Source organism: Triturus cristatus, chromosome 2_2 (assembly GCF_964204655.1).
Source record: "Triturus cristatus chromosome 2_2, aTriCri1.1, whole genome shotgun sequence".
Taxonomy (NCBI): Eukaryota; Metazoa; Chordata; class Amphibia; order Caudata; family Salamandridae; genus Triturus; species Triturus cristatus.
In genome coordinates, this window is record NC_140582.1 from 285,506,106 (window position 1) to 285,528,121 (window position 22,016).

At 43.3% G+C, this 22,016-nt stretch overlaps 1 protein-coding gene across 1 annotated transcript in view; it reads right to left on the reverse strand.

The window, feature by feature from the left end:
• The window catches only part of LOC146862148 (uncharacterized), a 750,218-nt gene extending 738,297 nt beyond the window's left edge, over positions 1 to 11,921 (reverse strand). The window contains exon 1 of the mRNA XM_085641322.1: positions 8,758 to 11,921. Coding sequence (XP_085497448.1) covers positions 9,012 to 11,912 — 2,901 coding nt within the window. The 5' untranslated portion in view covers positions 11,913 to 11,921 and the 3' untranslated portion in view covers positions 8,758 to 9,011. The remainder of the gene's footprint in view (positions 1 to 8,757) is intronic.
• Between the last annotated feature and the right edge of the window lie 10,095 nt (positions 11,922 to 22,016).

Below are 22,016 nucleotides of genomic sequence, written 5' to 3' on the forward strand. Positions count from 1 at the left end.
CTTAAGAGGGTGGCACAATTAGTGCTGCAGACCCACTAGTAGCATTTATCTTTCTTGTAGGCCCTGGGCACAGGTAGTGCCACATTACTAGGGTCTTACAAGTAAAATAAAGATGCCAATTGGGTATAAGCCAATGTTGCCATGTTTTAGGGAAGGCGCACAAGCACGTTATCACTGGTTGGCAGTGATAAAGAGTATTAAGGCCAGGAAAAAATGAAGTCTGCTAAAACAGGAGGTCTGAAGGCAAAATGTTGGGGGAAAAACCACACCAAGGATGACAGGTCTAATAGGTTCTTCTTCTGCAGTACACACAGTTCCAGGAGTGTACTGAAGAGTAGGTCTGAGATCCTATTTTTTTTACCTGGTGCCCCCTCTGAAGTGGAACAAACATGTGGCGTTGTCCCACTTTAGAAGTGTCTGGAGTTTCCTACCTCCCTACACTGGTCCCAGTTTGTCTGAGGGCACAATAAGCTAGTGTGAAGTCCCTTGTGTGTAAGCTGGGCCAGTGCCTTCAAAGTACAATTGTGGTAGGTGATACCCCTGCAACCTGCTATCAAGCCAGGATGGCCTATCCTGCCTACACCGAGACCTCTATTGTGATACTCTCTGGGAGGGTTACACACATGCCAACTGTCATCTACATCAACTATTTGGAGAGTAGGCCCATTTATAAAGGCACATGGGATAGGGTTCAGCCAAAGAAGGCACCTTAAATATACAATGATGTAAGATCATGGACAATATGAAGGGGTAAGAAAATTGTTATAACAAGTTAAAATATAAAGGAAGGAAATTAAGGATGCCTGTTTGAATCTTTGTATTTGATACTCATGGCAACAATAAACCCTAAGTATCTTTATTAAATGTGTATATAATTAATCATGGTAAAGAATATTATATAAGAAATCATGTCATGTCTGTTGATGCCTGATATGTATAAATATACACCATGTTGGTAATCATGTATTTTTGCTTTAATATGTGGTATCAGGGCCGGACTGGCCATAGCGGGCACAAGGCGTGCCCCCCCCGTCCCCGAGGCTGATTCGACGTAATGGCCAGGGCTAGTTGGAGTTACTAGTCTGGCCCTATGTAGTATGTATAAAAGAATTATAGCAAGAACAACATAATATGCCCAACCATATGTGTTAAGATTTCTTTTGCCAGTTCAGTATGGCAGTTTAAAACTGCACACATATCTGCAATGGCAAACCTGTGGCATGTTTAAAAAGACTACTTAAAAGGGTGGCACATTAAGTGCTGCAAGCCCACTAGTAGCATTTATTTTTCAGGCCCTCGGTACAAGTAGTACCGCTTTATCAGGGACTCACAACTACATTAAATGTGCCAATTGAGTGTAAGCTAATTATACCATGTTTAAAGGAAGAGAACAAACACATTAGCACTGATTATCAGAGCTGAAGGGCACAGAATCCAAAAAGTAAACAAAAACTTTTTCAGAAACCAGAGTGGTGAAGGCAAAAAAGTTTGGGGGTGACCCTGCTGAGAGGGCCAAGTAAACACTGCTACATTCTGTCTCTGCTTGATATACAATGTCTTTATTCTGAACTGTTGAATCCAAATTGCTGATATTAAAACTCCACCTAAAGGGAGACAATTAAGATGCCATCACTAATTGAGCTGAAGGATTAACACCAAATTATCATCAATGGGTTCTTCTTGGATTAATCATAAGAACGGGAAGCACTCCTAGTTTTTCAATATTCCAATTTGTAAGCGTATTCCGTTATTGCTTGAGAACTTGGTTAAGTGCCCTACCCAAATAGCACTAAATTTTAAACACATTACGAAGGGGCGCCTTGTTGCCCCACCCAATCGCACTGCTACATTACGCCTCCTTGGCGATACCTTATATAAGGTGATTCATTTTTCAACAGTTTTTAAACGTTTTTCAACATAATATTTACTCAAATATTTTTCCTTTGTTTAACTAAGTCCACACACGGGATGTCTGTGCCATTTCCCAAGCTTCTAATGTTGAAACTGTGTCCATACAGACTTCTTGAAAGAACACGAATAGAGCACTGTTCATGAAAGGCAGCGTTTATTCAATAAAATACCCAATGCATTTCGGGCATGATTGCCCTTCTTCAGGGGTCACTGTAAATAATCATAAAAACACATGATCACAAATGTTGTATAACATAATATCCCCACATTTTCTAAGCTAACTGATTTATCGTCAATATGTATAATATTCCACTATCTTTACCTTGAGCCTTTACGAACTTTGTGCGTTTATCTATCAAAGAATAGTCAGCCTAGGTACATGGTTTCTCATTACTTCTATCCTGAAATCCTTCAAACAATCTTTGCTATTACACTGATACGTTAACATTTGCTCCGTTTAAATCGTTCCTTCGTATTGTCACCCTGGAAAAACAGTCAACCCCAGTACTTATATTCCCGTGTCGATTCTGTCCTGGTATCCTTCAAATATCTTTGTTTTTCCACCCGTCAATACTTTCAACATGCCCATCTGCATAATTTTCTAAGCTAATGGTTTTTCACGCACCTGCCGTACAACGTTTAAAAAGCATCCTGCTTTGATATCTTCCATCATGGCTTAAGGCTCAACCCTTTTCTCCTTCTTAATGTATGACTTTTAACCCCTCCCTTTTACCACCCGATTGGCTCACTGAATATAAATTTCCCGCCGTAAGGCACCATTATTTTGTGATGTCAGTTGCTTATACGTAACAAACTACATTTCCCATAATTCCACTGAAACATAACGTGCACTGCGAATCTCATTATAATGTGATCGGAAATAGATCACACTCTTACGTAAATGTAATAATAGTAATCAGTGTTTTTTTAAAACTATCCATGAAAGTTAATTTCCACACCTTCTTAAATGAATCCTGATGTCGTCTCATCCGTGTGGACTTGAATTTCTTCATCCTGCTGTTTACTCCGTTTGTACAGGGTGGGTGCTATCCCGGTTTTGGGCAATGGGTTCAAACATCAATCATAAGAACGGGAAGCACTCCTCGTTTTTCAATATTCCAATTTGTAAGCGTATTCCGTTATTGCGTGCGAACTTAGTTAAGTGCCCTAACCAAATGGCACTAAATATTAAACACATTGCGAAGGGGCGCCTTGTCGCCCCACCCAATCGCACTGCTACATTACGCCTCCTTGGCGATACCTTATATAAGGTGATTCATTTTTCAACAGTTTTTAAACGTTTTTCAACATAATATTTACTCAAATATTTTTCCTTTGTTTAACTAAGTCCACACACGGGATGTCTGTGCCATTTCTCAAGCTTCTAATGTTCAAACTGTGTCCATACAGACTTCTTGAAAGAACACGAATAGAGCACTGTTCATGAAAGGCAGCGTTTATTCAATAAAATACCCAATGCATTTCGGGCATGATTGCCCTTCTTCAGGGGTCACTGTAAATAATCATAAAAACACATGATCACAAATGTTGTATAACATAATATCCCCACATTTTCTAAGCTAACTGATTTATCGTCAATATGTATAATATTCCACTATCTTTACCTTGAGCCTTTACGAACTTTGTGCGTTTATCTATCAAAGAATAGTCAGCCTAGGTACATGGTTTCTCATTACTTCTATCCTGAAATCCTTCAAACAATCTTTGCTATTACACTGATACGTTAACATTTGCTCCGTCTTCTTGGATTAACCATTCAATACTTTTAGAGGAAGCAGTCAGGAGGTGTTCGAATGCAGAACTAAGGATGTGAAGGAACCCAGAAATCCTTTACTGTGGCATTTAAATGTTCTCCTTCAGAAATACAATATAAAATACTCCCACAAGCACATTAAAATGATGTAATGACGCCTGCTGAATGAAATAAAACAAGGAAAAATGACAAACATTCCGTCCATCTATTTCATCTAACAACAGCAACTCATTAATTTGCTTAGACGCTAAATTAACTTGCCAAACTACAAAACGTCCTATTTTAGGAAGACTATTCCACTGAGTATCCTCAAGTCTTTTACTTACAAATGGATGTGTACCCCTTGACATACTGTTTAGCAAACAATATTCTACCATTGCAGTTCATCTTGTCTTGTACCCTGAAATAATTGGGGTCACACCCAGTAGATTTCCTGAACCTCAAAAGGAAATGACAACCTTTTTGTAGGAGATGAAAAATGGCAGCTCACTCCCACTTCTCAAACTTTAATTTAGACATAGAAAATAAGGTTGTTAGGAGTCAAACACACCTTTCAGGGAATCCCTTTCACATGCAAGTGGAATCAGCCTCAAGATCCAAAATTAGTGCACACATAAATATTGGCATTTTATACGGCGTTAAAAGGTATTATTTTATTATTGTAAACATCAATCAATCAAACAATCAATCATGGGCTTGTACAGCGCAAACTACTCACCCGGAGCGGGTCCCAAGGTGCTGGGGGGGGGGTGGGGTGGGGGAGAAAGGTGGAGAGGGGTCCGCAGCAATCTGGAGGAAGGTCACTGAGTTCCATCAAAGATTCAAGTCTTGAGGTCCTTTAGGAACTTAGGGAGCGATGTGGTCTGTCGGAGGTGGAGGGGAAGGGAGTTTCATGCCTTGGTCGCGAGGAGGGAGAAGGAGTGCCCTCCTGCTCTGGGTTTTTTGGTCAGAGGTAGCGTCACAAGGGAGAGCTGGGCCGATGTGGAGGGAACGTCGGGGGGCATCAAACAAGAGGCAGTGTTTTAGGTTGGCGGGTCCGGTGTTGTGGAGGGCCTTGTGTGCATGGGTGTGAAGCTTGAAGGTGATTCTCTTCTCGATGGGGAGACAGTGTAGGGTCTGAAGGTGTTGGCTGATGTGTCAGTGGTGCTGTAGGTTGAGGACTAGTCTGGGGACAGCGTTCTGACATTCTGGAGTTTGCGGGTGAGGTTCTTGTTGATCCCGTCATAGAGTGCATTGCCATAGTCCAGTCTACTACTGATGAGGGCGTGTGTGACAGTTTTCGTGTTCATGGGGGATCCGGAGGAAGGTCTTTCGTAGTAGGCAGAGGCTGTGGAAGCAGGGAGCGGTGATGGCGTTGACTTGTCGGCTCATTTTGAGTTCGGAATCCAGGATGATTCTGAGATTGCGTGCGAGGTGCGTGGTCCGTAGGAGTGGGGGGACCCAAGGAGCCACCAGGTGTCATTCCAGGTGTCGGGGTGTGGACCCATGATGAGCACTTCGGTTTTGTCCATGTTGAGTTGTAGGCAGCAGTTCATTATCCATCTGGCGACAGCTTCCATACCGACTTGAAAGTTGCGTCTGGCAATGTTGGGTTGGTTGGAGAGGGAAAGGATGAGTTGGGTGTCGTCTTCATATGATGTGATATTAAGTTTGACGATGGATGCGAGCAGGGCCATGTAGATGTTGAACAGGGTTGGGCTGATGGAGGATCCTTGTGAGACTCCGCAGGTGGTTGGCGTGGTTTCTGAGAGAAAAGGAAAGAGTCTGACTCGTTGGGTGCTGCTGGAGAGGAAGGAGGCGATCCAGTCGAGGGCCTTGTTCCGGACACCTGCTTCATTGAGTCAAGACTAGATACTAGATACTCCTCAAACATTCTTCAAGTTCATTACACAGTCCAATTACATTAGTCTAATTACCTATCTATATTCTTTTCGGCTAACTTGCTGCAGGGTATATTAATTTAGCATATTTGCTAAATCATGTAAAGATTCCTCATACCGGTTTGGTAGCAGGCCTTGAATTTTTTTGTCTTGCAGCATCTCTTCCCAGCAACATGTCAGACTGACCAGTTCTAGCGTATTTTGTACTATTTCCGTACATTGATGCTTATAAAGCAAGGGACGCTATTTTAGTATTTCCTATACAAGATAAAAACAATGCCTCTGTTATTTTCTAGAAAACATATGGAACCTCCTGTTGTATCTTTTAGTTATTTCACCAACGTATACAAGGTCACATCTGCCAGCACATTCTTTATCCCCAGCACAGCAGAGAAAAGAAAAATCCATTCTTTGATTTTTATTAGCAGCAGAAAATGTTCAAAAACAAGTGACAATTGAGCAAATATAAAAGAAAATGATTAGCTACATCAGAACTGAAGCTGCACAGCTCAGGTTAACAAAGGTCTGCTTTTGTCTAATTCATGCATTTTAACCCTTTCACTGTACCAAATGTGTCATGTTAATATGTGTCAAGGCTTGTGATGCACATGACATTACCAAACATGCAGATAAAGCATGCACGCAAAAGATAACTTACACGAATTAATTGCAATAATGAATTCATTCTTAAAACCCACCACACAGGAAATTCAGTTGATTATCTGCTATAAACGAATGTAGTGTCCCATCCATACACCAAAGACAATATGCAGCCTTGGTTAATTTAATAAGTCACTTAGTACCTGATATTAATGTGTGTTGGGATTGTGTGTGATGTGTAAAGGCCAAAGCATGGTACAATTATTAAGAGTAGTCCATAATGAATTTTGACGTGTGCATCTGAATGAGGGCAGAAACCACAGTGGTACCCAACTCAACCGTTATGGTGTTATGCATACAAGGCATGTGTTGCATGAGGAAGTGCATTACACGGGTGCCAAAAACATATATTGTATAAATGTCCTCTGTTTACCACTTTGTGCTTAAGCAAGGTGATAGAACACCTTGGTGACTGTTGCGCACGAGCACAGATAAATATATTGCAACTAAGGGACTAGTCCTTTAAGAATAATTTGGGTGTTACTCTGCATGGAAGGACCTTTGACCCCACTCAAAGTGCGTGTGGAGGTCCTCATATCTGCAGGCACCACTGCCCAAAACACAGTTGTAACACATAGACCCTTGGAACCCAACAAAAGCATTAGGTTTCCACCATGAAAGAGCAAGGGGAGAGAGAGAGACAACCCCTGCTGCTCTATTAGTTGTTCAAACAGGAATATAGCCAGTCAAACTGTTTAAAAACCAAGGCACAGTGGCGTAACAGTGGCCCCCGCATTCACCGCAGGGCGGGGGGCTGAGCTGCAGGGGGCCCCCTCTGTACAGTAGCCAGGCCTGAGAGCTCTGAATTTAATCCGGAACGGGGGACCCTCCATGTACCTTGCAGGGGGGCCTCCTGATGTTTCGTTATGCCAGTGCCAAAAGCATCACCTTTGGCTATGATGTAGTAAACATAGCACACAAAAAGTGTTCTCCAAGCAGCAAGTTAAAGTTGATTGTGGATGCGTGAACTTGAAAAGACCTTCACATATGGAGAGTAAGATGGTGCATTGGCAGTCTGTCATTAAGGGCTCCGGAGATCTGCCATCTTCCCATTTCCTAACCATGTTGAGCAAATGTCAGCCTAAAAAACACTCACCATATCATGGTAAGGCAGCCAGACACTTTGCATGAGCTAATGCACTGACGCCTGGCAGGCTGAGCCAAGTTTACACAGCCCAGTGGGTGTGACACCATCAGCCCAGCAAGGTCCTCCCTGCATGACGAGGGGGAGGATCACTTCACTGATAGAATCAGACCTGAGCACTTCAGGTTTAAGCTTTGAAGTCCCCATGGCTGACTGTCTATCAATGACACCTCATCATAGAGTGAAGTGGGGCCAGCATGTCTCACTGACTCCACCCACTCTGTGGGGAATTAGGGAAGGACCTCCTTCCATTGGCTGATCCATGACAAGGTCAGCCAATGAGAGGAGGCGGTGCGATCTTCAGTCCATCACTTCCTTCCCCAAAGCCTCCAGGAACCACCAAGGCCTTTCTATTTCTCCCTCTTACCACCCGATGTCACCAACGTGGCCTGGTAAGGGTTTCTTGAATGTTGGATGCATGCAGTGCTTTAAACGGGCAGGTACTCACTAGTACTGAGTACCGGCACTTGTTAAATTTACCAAGCTGAGTACCGGCACTTCTCCACTATTAAGGAGAGTACTCAGGGTCGGATTAATAAGGTGGACATCAGTTGGATTAATAAGGTGGGCACTGGACTGGTGCCCGAGGGCCAGCTGCGATGTTGGACGTTGCCGTATGTATTACTCGGCTGTGGCAAGCAGCCCGATGGGTCCTGAATGGCATATTGGAGGCCTGCCACAGGGGCAAGAGGACCTCTGCTTCCTTCCTACCCAGATGGAGGCTCTCCTTGTCCTCATCAGCTGCCAGGCATCGATGCTGGGTCCATGGAGGAACGCAGGCACAAGGGGCCATTTTCACCCCTTGGCCTCCCACTTGAGTCTGACTGTCTTTCTCATGACTCACTTGTCCCTGCGATTCCACCCCACCCGCTGGGACATTGAGTCCATGATAGGTGGGATGAGGTGGTGAAGATGGCTTAAGCAGCCTCCCTGGAGCCCAGGTGAGGTGGAGGAGGTCAACCGACCTTCCCATTGGAGGCCAGTATTGTTCTTCCCCCTGACCTCTACCCTGCAGGACTCTGCACATATGGAAAGTTTGAGACCACTATCCAGGACAATGCAAGGACAACATGAATACTCAACAGAAGTGTTTTTGTATCATGTCTAACTCCGCCTCCAACCCAGCCCACTAGCCACGCCCCTAGCTCAATTTAATGAGTACCTGCACTTATTTTCTCCCATTTAAAGCACTGGATGCATGTGTGTATATATGAATGTATATGTATCTGCACATGCGTGTTGTGAGTAGGTATTTGCATGTGTGTGTGTGCTGGTGAATTGTGGCTATATGTGTGTATACTTGTGAATGGATGAGTGTGAGTGAGTGTTCAAGCCGATGGGTGTGATTATATGCTTTTGTGAGAGGATGGGCAGAAGAGAGTGTGCACCTGTGCGCTCGCTCCACTACTCTGTTCAAATAACTTTATTCGATTGTAAGATTTAACAATCATAAAAGCACAATACATGGATAAACATTTCACAGATAAATTGTTTAAAAAAGCTGTCCAATACTTATGTATGATGGGCGGACTATGTAAACAGAATTAGTAAAGGCATCTAGCAGAATAATCAGGTTTAAGAATATAAATAATTTGTTCAAAGTTAAAAATCATTAGGGAATAGGACAATAAAAACAGCATAATTATCCCTCCATACTTTTCCTGAAAGTAATAGCTAGTTTTAAAAAGCTGCTTACATATAAAGTACAATCACAGTTCAAAAGTTGAAGGAAATAAAGTGCTGGTTTAATCTGTGTAAAATTTAGTTTCTTTAAACAAGGCTTTAGATATAGCCTTCGAGGTACTGAATAATACGGACAAAAGAATAAAAAGTGCTCCAGATCTTGCGGAGACTTTCCGTCGCAGCCGCAAGCAGGTAGCACTTGTCCACGATGGGACCCTCTTGGTACAGCCAGTAGGAGGTGGAACAGGTCAAATCGGAACCTGGTCAACAAAAATCGTTCGTAGCCAGATATAGGCCACGAGAGATATGGTTCCAAATGTAAGCATGTTTTAAGTAGAGCGTGTTTCCTGACACTACATTTCATAAACTCGGCCTCCTCCCGGGCAAGGTACCTGGTTGTAAGAAATGCTTTTTTTACAAATGTGACATCAGCTTTTGTTATAGTGGATGGGATTAAAAACAGGGCTGGCCGTCCAAGTTCGGTAAGACAATCTTTTATATATTTCAGCCATGGGACCTTGAATCTACCATCCCAGGTTAAGGCTTCTCTTAATATATCGTTGGTAAGGGGTATATCATTATTCAACCAAGAATTCATCCAACAAAGTATGGGATTTGCGGCTAGTCTATCGCTTAGAAAGGGCAAACCTAACTCCTCGTGAACCGAGAAGTTACCAGTGCCCCTAGGCAGCCTTAGGATCTTCTTTAAGAAATTATTTTCTGTGACCTCTAGGTCTCGGGTCTGGCTATAGCCCCAGAGTTCACTACCATAACAGGCAACTGCAATGCTCTTTGCTTGGTATAATTTAAGCAAGGCCACCACCGGGCTGTTGCCCAATTTTCTCGCAAATCCTAATATGGCTGCGTTGGCCCGAGTCATTTCGCCCTTTTTTTTATGGACTGCTGGGCCCCAGGATAATTGGTCATCAAGAAGAATTCCAAGATATGAGAAAGTTTTAGATGTTGGAATTTTTTCCCCATTTATAGTAAAGGAATTTGGTTTTCGCGAACCATGGCCAATTTTCATGACAAACGACTTGGAGTTATTGATACTGAGGCCTCGAGACTCCATAAAAAGATAAAATGAATTTAAAAGTGTCTGGAGACCGTTCGCTGTCCTTGAAATCAGGACGGCGTCATCTGCATAAAGCAGAACCGGAACTCCTCTTGAACCTACATGAGGATAATCCGTACCTGATCTCAGCAAATAGTCCTCTAGCTCGTTAATGTACAGGTTAAAGAGGAATGGGGCCAAGATACACCCTTGTCTAACACCCCGATTAATTCTTATGTCCCCGGTCACTTTCAAATCTTGGGTGTAGCGAACGTTCGCTCTTGTGTCAGAATGCAAATCAGCCAATAGATGGATTAGGTTTTGCTCGACACCCATCTTTAACATGATATCCCATAGTTTACCCCTGTCCACGCAATCAAAAGCGGACGATAGGTCCATAAAAGCCAGATGAATAGTTCCCTTCCGGGCCAAAGTATATTTACCTGTAATCAAGTATAGATTCAGGCATTGGGTCACAGTTGAGTGACCAGGTCTGAATCCATATTGTATTGGAGACAGAATTTTATTCTCTTGGGCCCATGTTGTCAATCTGGTCAGGATTACACCCCCCACTACCTTTGCTACTGAGTTTATCAATGAGATTGGTCTGTAACATGATGGGTTGCTGCGATCACCCTTTTTAAACACGGGGACAATTGTCGAATGCCCCCATGACTTCGGGCAACCCAAAACCGTTGCAGCATTTATTACTTTAGTTAGTACGGGGGCCCAAAGTGATGTACAAGATTTAAAAAGATCCGGAGGTAAGCCATCCGGTCCAGGTGCCTTATTTCCAGTTAGCCCTTGAATGGCCTTTTCTACCTCGTTATCCAGAAAGCACAGAGAATTTGCCCTTATAGTTAAAAAATCATATTCTGCTTGTTGCTTATTAGTCTTAAAGATTACACTAAAATGATTAACCCAGTCCTCCTCTGGGATATTAGTTCCTAGATCTGAATCACTGGGGTTGTCGAATAGGGGTTTATTTATAATTTCCCAGAATTTACTGCTGTTGCCCAGAGTTGAGGGGTCAAGCAAAGAATCCCAGGTAATGGCCTTGATTTCCTTTTTACGACCAGCAAGTGCTTTCTTGTAAGTCGCACGTAGATTTTTAATTAGGCCTGAGTCCCTAGGTATGATTTTCAATGCTTTTCTTAGGTCTTTGCTTGCCTTGGAGCAGGTGTGGTCAAACCATTTAGGGTAATTTCTAGTTTGTCCCTTCACAGGAACTAGCAGCATGGAACCTACGATAGACACCACGACCTCAAATGAGGCTAAGGTTTGTTCATGGGAAATAGATGTTGATACACAAGCCGCAAGTTCCTGGCCACATAACTTATTAATTTCATTATAAAAGTTATCATGGTTAACTAAATTCCACTTCAGTCGACGTTTTCCATTAATACATTTTAAGGTTCCCCGGTCTTCACGGAGCCCACGCAATACAAAAATTCCACCACCCAATATGATAGTTATGGGGTTATGATCACTAAAAATATTTGATTGAATAGTGAAACTAAAGGCCTGGGTGGTAAGGTCAGCGGACAATATCATATGGTCTATAAAAGACCCGTGAGCACAGCCTTTAAAAGTTGGCACGTCATATACCTTGTCCTCCGGTACTAAAGACATAGCTACATACAAATTATTTTCATTTAACAAATCATTTAAGAGGGTTCCACATCTAGTGTGGTTAAAATGAAAGCCGTTCGCGTTGTTACAACCTAGAGACCCCATAGGGGTATCTCGAGGGTTACCGCAGGGGTGCACATTAAAATCTCCAACTATTAATAAATTGCGTGACATCACACCTGCGCCTTCTGCCAACGTATCTTTCAAAGACATTATATTACAATCCCCTTCACTGGATGTAGCATTATAAAAGTTGATCAAGGTCAAATCACGTTTGCCTCTCTTAAAGTCAAGTATTTGGACATTTCTGTTTGCGTGATATAGGTTACGTATAACACAGGAAAGAGCCAAATTTACAAAAATGGCCAGCCCCCCCTTTGCCCTGCCTCTAACTGAGGGAACTGCTGGGCTGATAAAGCTTTGATATCCTTCAATACATGCGCTGTTGTCTTCCATCCATGTCTCTTGAAGGCAGATGATGGTGTATTTTTTAGCATATGCCAACCAGGCAGGATCACCTATTTTATCGGCCAATCCTGCTACGTTCCAGGAAACTAAAGACACATTATGAGCATCGTATGACTCGTGGCCAGGGTAAACATCAGTAGAGGAAAATTCAGGTGAGTAGTCTGGTCGATCAATATGTACACCTCCTGTGTTTTCTATATCGAAAGAATTTAATTCTACAGGAAGTAAGTTAGAAGTATCAGTCATGATAGGGGAATTATCAGTCATAATTTCATGGTTGGGGAGTCAATCCTGTTCGTCCAGTCCTGATAGGATAGCATATCTATTTGATGTTGGAATGGTGGAATAAGATGTCTCAGTGGTAACCCTCGGTGGTGGATATGAGAGTGGAAGGTTTGACAAGAGGGAGCGAGGGTAGAAGTAGCTGAGATCTGCCGTTGTAATTCCCAGACTCCTACCCGGGGTATACCAGTCCGCTATGTAAGGTGACACCCTACGGTCTCGAAAATTGACTATGATGACATCGCCCTGTTTGTCCTTAGGTCTAGGACCCAACCAGTTCAGTCTCCTAACATGTAATATTTCACCGTTAATTTCAGGAGGGAGTGGTCTATTATGGGTCAACCAGTACACTACTTTGTTTTTAAGTTGTTGGTGGCTCTCAGTTTTACCCTGGGCGAGGACAGGAACCCCCATTAAGGTCACTACATATGGAGCCGCTTCAGGGGGCAGGTCAATATGGGAGCTTTTATCCAGTTTATACTCTGGGGGGGGCTGCCTGTTTCTATTGTTACCCGGGGGAGCTGCGGAGTTAATAATTTGGTCTTCTCTCAGGTCCCTCTTGGCGGTGGGTTGATTCTCTCGTATTGGTTGGGGGGCTTGTGTGTTCTGTTCATGATTCAATGTGTTAGATTGAGTAGTTATTTGAGTTAAGGGAGAATGTGTAATAACCTCAGTAGGTTTTTTACGCAGGTAAGAGTTCAAATCAGTATTTAGTGAGATAAGGGAGGCATGAGATGCTTCTAAAGATGTTAACTACTCATACTGTCTGCCCCACGTATATAGCCCCCTCTTTGTAGACATTATCTAGATTCTTTGCAGATATCAATCCAGCAACAGGAAATCAATGACCAGTTAAAGTAAAACTTTGCCCCCTTTAGAATCATGTAAAGTGATAAACGTAGCCTGCCTTTACAAAGGAGAGTGTTATCAGCCTTTGCAGGCAAAGTTTATAATTGCACCCCCCCCCCCAGCATTTTGAATGCGTGTGACATTCTGTGGATCACCTTTTATGCCTCAGACTCAAACTGGAGGCATGCCTAAAGACATTCAGAATTTATTGCACTTGCATCCACCTTGATGCATTTACGCTTAGGCCACTATGATTTGCCTTAGGTATAACTAAGTTCACCTTGTAATCCTGTCATTAATTCTCTTATGATGTTCAAGATCATCTGAGCCTCCAAGGGCTATCTATGTATTGGAAGAAGATAAACTGGGTAGCAAAAATGTATTCTGCGTCAAAAAACACAGGCACCAGTTAGGTCAGCTGTGATGCCATTCAGTGTCAGTATTGGATGGCACTCTATTCCCTGAACTTGTTTGCCATGCACATGTCACCACAAAATACTAACCTGATGCATTTACGCTTAGGCCACTATGATTTGCCTTAGGTATAACTAGGTTCACCTTGTAATCCTGTCATTAATTCTCTTATGATGTTCAAGATCCTCTGAGCCACCAAGGGCTATGTATTGGAAGAAGATAAACTGGGTAGCAAAAATGTATTCTGCGTCAGAAAACACAGGCACCAGTTAGGTCAGCTGTGATGCCATTCAGTGTCAGTATTGGATGGCACTCTATTCCCTGCACTTGTTTGACATGCACATGCCACCACAAAATACTAACCTGATGCATTTTTTTTAAACATGTGAGTGATCTTCATCTGTAATCCCGTGGGAAATAGCATTGTATCTCGTTGAAAATATCTTAAGCCACAAGCATGCTCAGATCTTTCTCCACTTTCTTCTACACGTGAAAGAGTATTTCGGAAATATGCAGCATAATAGATTAGTTCATGTGATCTATATGCACAATCAGCTGCCAGACTTTGAGGAACCCTATCTTGGTTAAAATGTATTTATGCTATCAAAAATGTTCTAAGCATGGTTTATCTGCGGCTGGAGGGATACAGGTATGAGTTCAAGAACTTGTGCAACTTTGAGCTGAGCCGTATTTCAGTGCAATACTCAGTAACAAAGAATGTGGCTCTTATTGTGACATCATGATGAGAGACTGATATGTCAAACAGGTCAATCAGTGTGAATAGAACTGCCCCAACAAAGGAATATGCCACCATTGAGTTGTATTTGGGGTTTGATTTCAGGCTAGTGAACTTTGCTTTGGTCATGACGTTAACCAATGTTCCCATTAACAGGAGCCCTGGCAGAGACATATTGCTCTTCATTTCGGCTGTTTCTTGGTGGATATTTTTCCACCAAGCACTGTGGGGATGAGAAATATTTCTCACCCTCTGCAAGTAGCCCTGTGTCGCAGCAGGTAAAAAGTCACCGTTCTGTAGCCCATGAGCTGTTGATTGCCTGCCACCATGCCTGCCACAAAAGTATCACTCGTTAGAAGGTGGCACTTCAGGCACAGGGAATGAAAAGACTCTTTTACAGAGCATGAGTGGCCTTCTTGCAGCCTGTGTGGCAGGGGAATCATGTTCCTATTATCCTCCAGACTCCACTTTTAATAAAGTTGTTGGTTTCGCAATTAACAACGCTAGCGAATTTAAAGTCAAGTCATGATCAGCACTTCTTCGCAACATCGCTCACAATTAAAAAGAAAGCTCTCTTGCATTTCCCTCTAGAGCTATGCAGCTATGCAGCTTCCATGGAATAGCCACTTTATGCTTTACACCCAATCTAGTAACACTGATAGAGCTACTGACTTCCTCCTACTCACAAGAGTAGTTCGGTGAAGCTTAGTGGGAGGGATTCCAGGTGTCAAAGAGTGCATTTGTGGCTGACATCCTGTTAGTGCATTCATATCATATATTGTAGTGGATGGAAGCCCATTTGGTTTCACTACATTCAGTGTGGGGTAACTCCTGGGCAGTTGCACATCCCAACGGGGCTCACACCCTAACTGATCAGAGAACTCCCAAATCATGGTTGCCATTCAATGCTGCATGGTTTCTGCCATTTAATCTATATCTTCTATTGGCACCCTCTTACTATTGAACATGACCTCAAAACTCTGATTTCAGTAGTCACAGGGCCTGTTGGATATTGTGCAACCAACATAAAAAATGATGTTGTAGATTCAGGACGTAGACTTCCAGCTAGAGTACCACCCACCTTTGCAGGAATCCAGCAGATATCCTATTAGGACACTGAAAGGCTTCTACAAGGAGGTCATGTAAGATCTGCTTTATATCATTTGCCAGGGAGTTCTGAAATATAGAAAATGCTTCCCGCTGAGATTTCTTCACTCAAATTGTCCAATCCAGAATACCGGCTTATAGATCCTTGATCTCAGATCTGATTGTCCATAATCAAACACAAGCTACTTTCCAGGAGAATGAGAACATATACATCTAGTGAAGTGTAAAATCTCCCCAGGGTTAAGATAAGCAACACGCTACTTGGACAGACTCACTCACCTCATGGTAGGCCTTCATACCATTCGAAATTGTTCCATTTGAATTAGTAAATTAGAAAAATCGCTTGTCATGGCTAACAGAAAGGGCCAGAGAGTAACAAAAAATTCATTTTTTTCTCAAAATATCCAAAGGCAACAGAAAGAGAAGATATAATTTAGGGGGTGTCAAGAGCCACCCCCAGTCTCTCTGTGCGGATCACAATTTCTATGTTCTTTTGAACCTGTCAGAACATGCACTTGTAGATGACTACCCGGGAGTCCTCATATCTGAGGCTTGGAGACACAATGTGTGGAGACAGGTGTCTTTCTGCTCGCTGGCATTTCGCATACCTTTTTTTTGCAGTTTCTTATAGCACCAGGTATGTTACACAAGGTAACATTAATTTATTTTTCAGGCACGGGAGCTTAAATTGTCCAGACTGACAGGATGTTGAGCAGACGTCGAGACTCAAACCTAGTTCCCCGGTTCCAAACTCAGCAGCTCTGGTCGTAGCACCACATGTTACTCTCCTCTCAGGTTCACAGGGTCCAAGCCTCTGGGTACAACATTCAATCTCATGTGCATCAACACACCAAGGTTTAAGACTATTTCCCTTAAGGACGTTGAAAGAACTGAGCTGATATAATTCTGCTCAAAGTTAAGCCTAACAGCAGGGGAAGCTCCTCCGTTTGAGCAGAAGAGCATCACCTCCCCCCCCCACCCCTGCTGTGAGAGCAGCAGGCCCACACAAATAAGAAAAATGGCATTTCAATGCCATTTTACTTAAACGCTGCAGTGCAAGGGCAGGGGGCGGAGCTAAATCCTGCAATTGCAGAATTACAGCCGCCACTGTAGTGCACATATTGGGTTGGCCGGCACTATTGCTGTGGCCAGCCCGATATGGGCGCTTTAAACCCAGCAATCCCTTGGCTGTGAAACAGCCGGGGGATTGCTGGCACAGGCCCCAATCCTTAAAATGAGTGGTGGGTTAGCCTGCTCCCACCAATCCTGGAGCTGCTCTTAGCATGAGAGCAGCTCCAGGATTGATTGTATTGATGTCCACCCAACAGTAAGGTAGTTCTTCCCTTTCCTGCTCGTGGATACTGATCGGGGAGAGAGGTACGCACTCGGTGGAGCAGTATATTGTGAGTTTGGGGCCTTAGTGCCTCACCATATTTTATATATGTATCTGCCACTACCTAACATTGTGGCGGAGGTTTGATTCAATATTATGGAGGGATGCTGGGCATGCCTACTGTACCTTCCCTGGGCAGCAGCCCCTCTGTGTTTACAGAGGTGATGGAGATCCGATCTTAGAATGTAATAAATCCAGATATTCTCTACTGAAAGGTAGTTCAGTGCATTTTCAGTTCTGTCTGTATATGTGGTTACTTTGCTTACCAGCGGACAAACATAATTCTGTCCTGCTCCAGGGACCCAAATGGGACTTGCTGTAACCGAGGAGTGGTTGTTTTTGTAAGTCTCCAACCTGAGCATAGCTTTACCATATGTGATTTGATGAGAAGGCAACTCATTCTTAAACCAAGGTATGCCAGGATAAAAGCCTTTTAATCTTCTGATATCCAGTGCATATTTTGTAACCGCATGGCTTTTCTGGTCTTCATTTTTGGCTGCTGGTCATCAAACGTCACACACCACTAACACTACAGCCTTGATGTTACACATTTTAAAGGTACTGGACAGTTTCCACACCTCGTACCCTACACAGGACCAGAGTTTGTGGTTGGCACATTTTTATATTGGGTGAGTTATGCCAATTTATTGACTAGTTGAGATTTGGTAAAGATCTTGTACAAGTCCCATCACAAGAAGCAGTTGAATGTAGAAGCATTATTTTCTCTTCTATTTGGTTTCTTTTTTTAATTTGATTTGGATAAGTGTTTCAAGTTGAATTTTGCTATGCATATACCTTGTGGCAAGAAAGAACCTCAATCCAAAGACACAGCATGCTTGGATGAGTGCTGGGTTGTGCCAAAGCTTCTCTCTGGGATTTTCTTTATGTCCACTTTGTGAGCAGTCTCTGCCTCCCAACCTGAGCAGTTGCAGGTGTCCAGTCATACTCCTGGAATGGTTTTGCGAATTTGTCCTTGTCTCTACATGGAGGCATTTCAGCAAGGGCAAATGACATCGCAGTGTGAATTGGCCCATTTATTCTTTTTCACCTCCAAGAAAATATTTTCCAAGTTGAGTCACTGATTCCCAGTAATTGTGGGAGAGTTTTGTAGCTATTCCCATCCTCGGAAAGGAATTTATGCTTTCCGTTGAAAGAAATACATATCCAACCAATTCCAGTGTTGTAAATTGTAGCATAAAATATGGGAGTCTCCACAAATTCATGTGTATGCGGATCTCTCAAGCCTACCAGTGCACCCTATCCTGTTATGCCCACACACCATCCCGGGACTTTGACTAACTCATGCACAGCATTACACCATTTGTAGTAATATTACAGTTGAGTAGATAGTCTTATGAATACAAATTTGCACTTTGCACTGATAAATACAGTCATGTACGTGTGCACATAAACAATGGTCACAGAAATTACTAGTGCTTGATGTACGACTGTTTTGAGCGGTCACAAACGGTACATCAGCCCTTTTGCGACCGCAGAAAAGTGTGGTGGTATGTACAAATGATATTTTGCAAGTCGGTGACTCTCAAAATAGTGTTTGTGAGTTGCTTTTAGAAAGGGGCGTGCCAAGGGCGTCCTTCCTAATAACGAGTCAGAATGGTATGTACCATTGTTTTGCGCCAATTTTGCGTTCTCAAAACACTTGCAGTTTACCGCCTACTTCACGTAGGTGGTAAACTACTTGCAAACTGGAAGAGGTCCTCAGGGGACCCCTTCTCCTTTGTGAATGGGTGCGAAAATATTTTTTAAGAGCAGGCAATTCCCTTAAAAATTGAAAAGAAATATATATATATATTTGTTAAACGCATCCGGTTTCCCTTTAGGGTTAACAGGCTAAATTTGAAAATAAAAAAGCTTTTATATTGAAAAATCAAACACTGACGTGGGGGTCTGCTGTCCCCAGCAGGCCACCATCCCTGTGTTTGCAGGCTATTCCCAATGGTTCGCAAATAGCGCCTTGCCTCATGAACATGAATGAGGCAGGTCTCTTGCGACCAATTTGAGATTCGCAAACAGTGTCTCAGACACTGTTGTACATTCCATTTTGCGAGTCGCAAATTGCCAGTCACAAAACGTCGCAATTTGTATCTCACAAAATGAAATGGTCATACATCTGGCCCTAGATCCTGCGACCTCTAGAATCCCATGCACTGTTGAGCTTCACTTTACTACTCCACTGCCTCCTTCTGAGTGCCTCTGACGTGCACGAGGAACGCCTCAGCCAGACGGAATATTCCGCCGGCTGAGGCTTCCTCGTGCACTTCTAAACTAATAAACGTCTGTGAACAATGTTTGCCGAGAGATCTAGGAAAGCAATCTTGCTGTTTGCCCAGTGAAATCCATCTCGCCCTTTGCTAATCCTGAAACAGTGAAGTAGAAACTGTCTTAGCAGATAGCTCGATGCATTATTCAGTCTTTCCAAATAAACACCCCCGTGAACAGCAATGCAAGGGCCGGCCTGGCACTCGACTGTGGCGATACTGACAATACAGTATTAATGATGTATGGTAATTTTCTAAGTATTAGCCATTTCTTGTCTGACACCAAAGGAAATGATGCCCTGACAGTTGTTTTGTTAGTTTGCTGTCTTAGCTTTTTTTTTTTGGAAATCCCGTCTTGATTTTGCCAAACTGGCACAGAAAAGTGGCAAGATGTTAAAAGCATGTCTCTGGAAGACACGCATTATCGTTTCTGAACTAGTTTTTGCTTTAAATGATTACCATATATCGCACATTAAGTGCATTACTTTTTACTTAATGGCCTTATGAATAATCAACAGCACATGATAATTACCCATGATGCGCGCCTTTGACGGAAAGCTAGAGAGGAAGTGAAAGGAAAACCGTAATAAACTGCCATTGATTGCCTCGAAGAAAACTCATTAATAATATAAGTTTAGTCGCAAATCATTAGGAACTGAAGAGGATGGAAAGAAATGGAAACTGAGTGGTTTGCATGTCCTGGAGGATGTTTTACCCTCTAAACTTTAAAGAAGACAAAATGTAACCTATTAGGTGATTCAGGAGATGAGCCCTCAGTGCTGAAATATCCCCATGAAAGCCAATTCAGGGTCATAGATCCTAAGAGGAAAAGTAGGCCCGGACGAAACGCGAATTATGCCAAAGCAACCCGCGTAATTTTGGGGAGTTTGAGTTACGCGTATTACGCGACATTTCCGAAAGTGCACCATTATACCACATCGTGGTATTCCGCCGTATTTCGCACCAAAATTGTAGCGTGGAGGCACCAGAAAAATGCGAACAACAGTAACACTGATAGCTGTTTGACCTGGGTCTTCACAAGAATTGCAAACACCCATTATTTTCTGAGGTAAGAAGTGAGGTTCATGTCAACATAAGTACAGAAGGAAGCATAACATGTTTAAGAAATTTTGACCTGGAAGGGCAACGCCACATTTGAATGGATAAAGCTAAAGGGAAGCCCCTGGGAACATGTTAAATAAATTGCCTTACTTGACTGTATCTTTTACCTGCTGCAGACATATTTTCTTGCGCATGCCCACTTTGCCTACCGGATGTGCCCTTCTCTGAGGCTTAAAAGGCACCTGAGACATGACATTTACAAACCAGTTTGCACAGCCGAGACTATTTATATTTTTGTTACACGTGAATGTCATCTTCCAATTCTCATAAGCTCAGCAAGGCACCTGCTTCCACTCTTGGTGAAAACGTAGCCATGTGACGTATGCTGGAATCTGTTTGCTATAGAGTGAAGATTTTGGTCTTGCCTTCACTCGGGGAGGCTAGCTACATTGATGATGTACCAGGAATCCACTAGATGGTGTTTTCTGTGATTCATGGACTATATATTTTTGCAATAAACATGTTACAGATTGGAAAGAAATGTAAGGTACATTTTTTTGTTCGCACCCATCTATTTCTCCAGTTAAAACCAGATAAACACCTGGGACCCCATTATATAAATGGGCGCACTTTCACTGTTTGTGCCCAGCGCAGCTTAAAACAGATGCACTGGGTGCAAACAGGGAGAGTGCACCCTATTACATAGAATGCACTGCCCCGATGGCAGTCTCAAACTCGAGCTTGTGCTGGGGGCAGTACATTCAAGTGAAAAACAGAACCGCTTTGAAGCAACCACTTAGTGTTTCACTGTGCAGGCGGCAATCCGCCTGCACTTTGAAAGGGGATTAGGAGATTCCCTTTCGGGTGCAGTGAGTGACTGTCCATAAGACCCCCTTTCATCCCACCAGAGGGCTGCTATCAAGGGACGCACTGACAATGCACCCTCTGACAGCCTCTTTACCCCTGCAGCCGCGTCTATAATACGTTGCAGAGGCAAAGGGATTCCCTTATTTTCATTGGGACACTTCCCCATGCATAAGGAAGAACGCCCTTTTGAGAAAGCGTTGGCACTGTATGTGCACCAGCACTTTCAGTATTACAGAAGGGGCAGCACAAGTGTCTGCAGCCCCTTCTGTAGTACCAAAGTGCCCCGTGGGTGCAGAAAGTGAGTGCAAATGCCCGTTGAGCCTCCGGGACACTTTGGGTTACGTGATCACTGAGGCCCTATTATGTACAGGGTGCCCTTTTCCTGTTTGCGCCATGGCACACCTTCACACAGGTGCATTGTGCGCAAACAGGGAAAGTGCACCCTATTAGGTTGAATGTGCTGTCCCCGGGGCAGCCGCAAACTCATGCTGCCATGGGGCAGCGCATTCAAGTGAAATATAGAGTGACTGCTTCAACACTGCTCTGTGTTTCATTGTGCAGACAACACCCACCTGCACTTTAAAGTGGGGGAGAGAGATCTCCTTGCAGGTGGGTGCAGTGAATGACTGCACCCGCCTGTAATGAGATGTCTGGGGGTCCATAGGACCTACTTGTCAACCTCCAGACGGCTGCCATCAGGGGCGCACTGACAGTGCACCATCTTTTTGTTGTGCATTGTCAGTGCACCTTCTGACAACTTCTTTAACTCTGTGCCCGCATCCATAATATCCAAGAACGACACACATGCCAGTACTGATAGC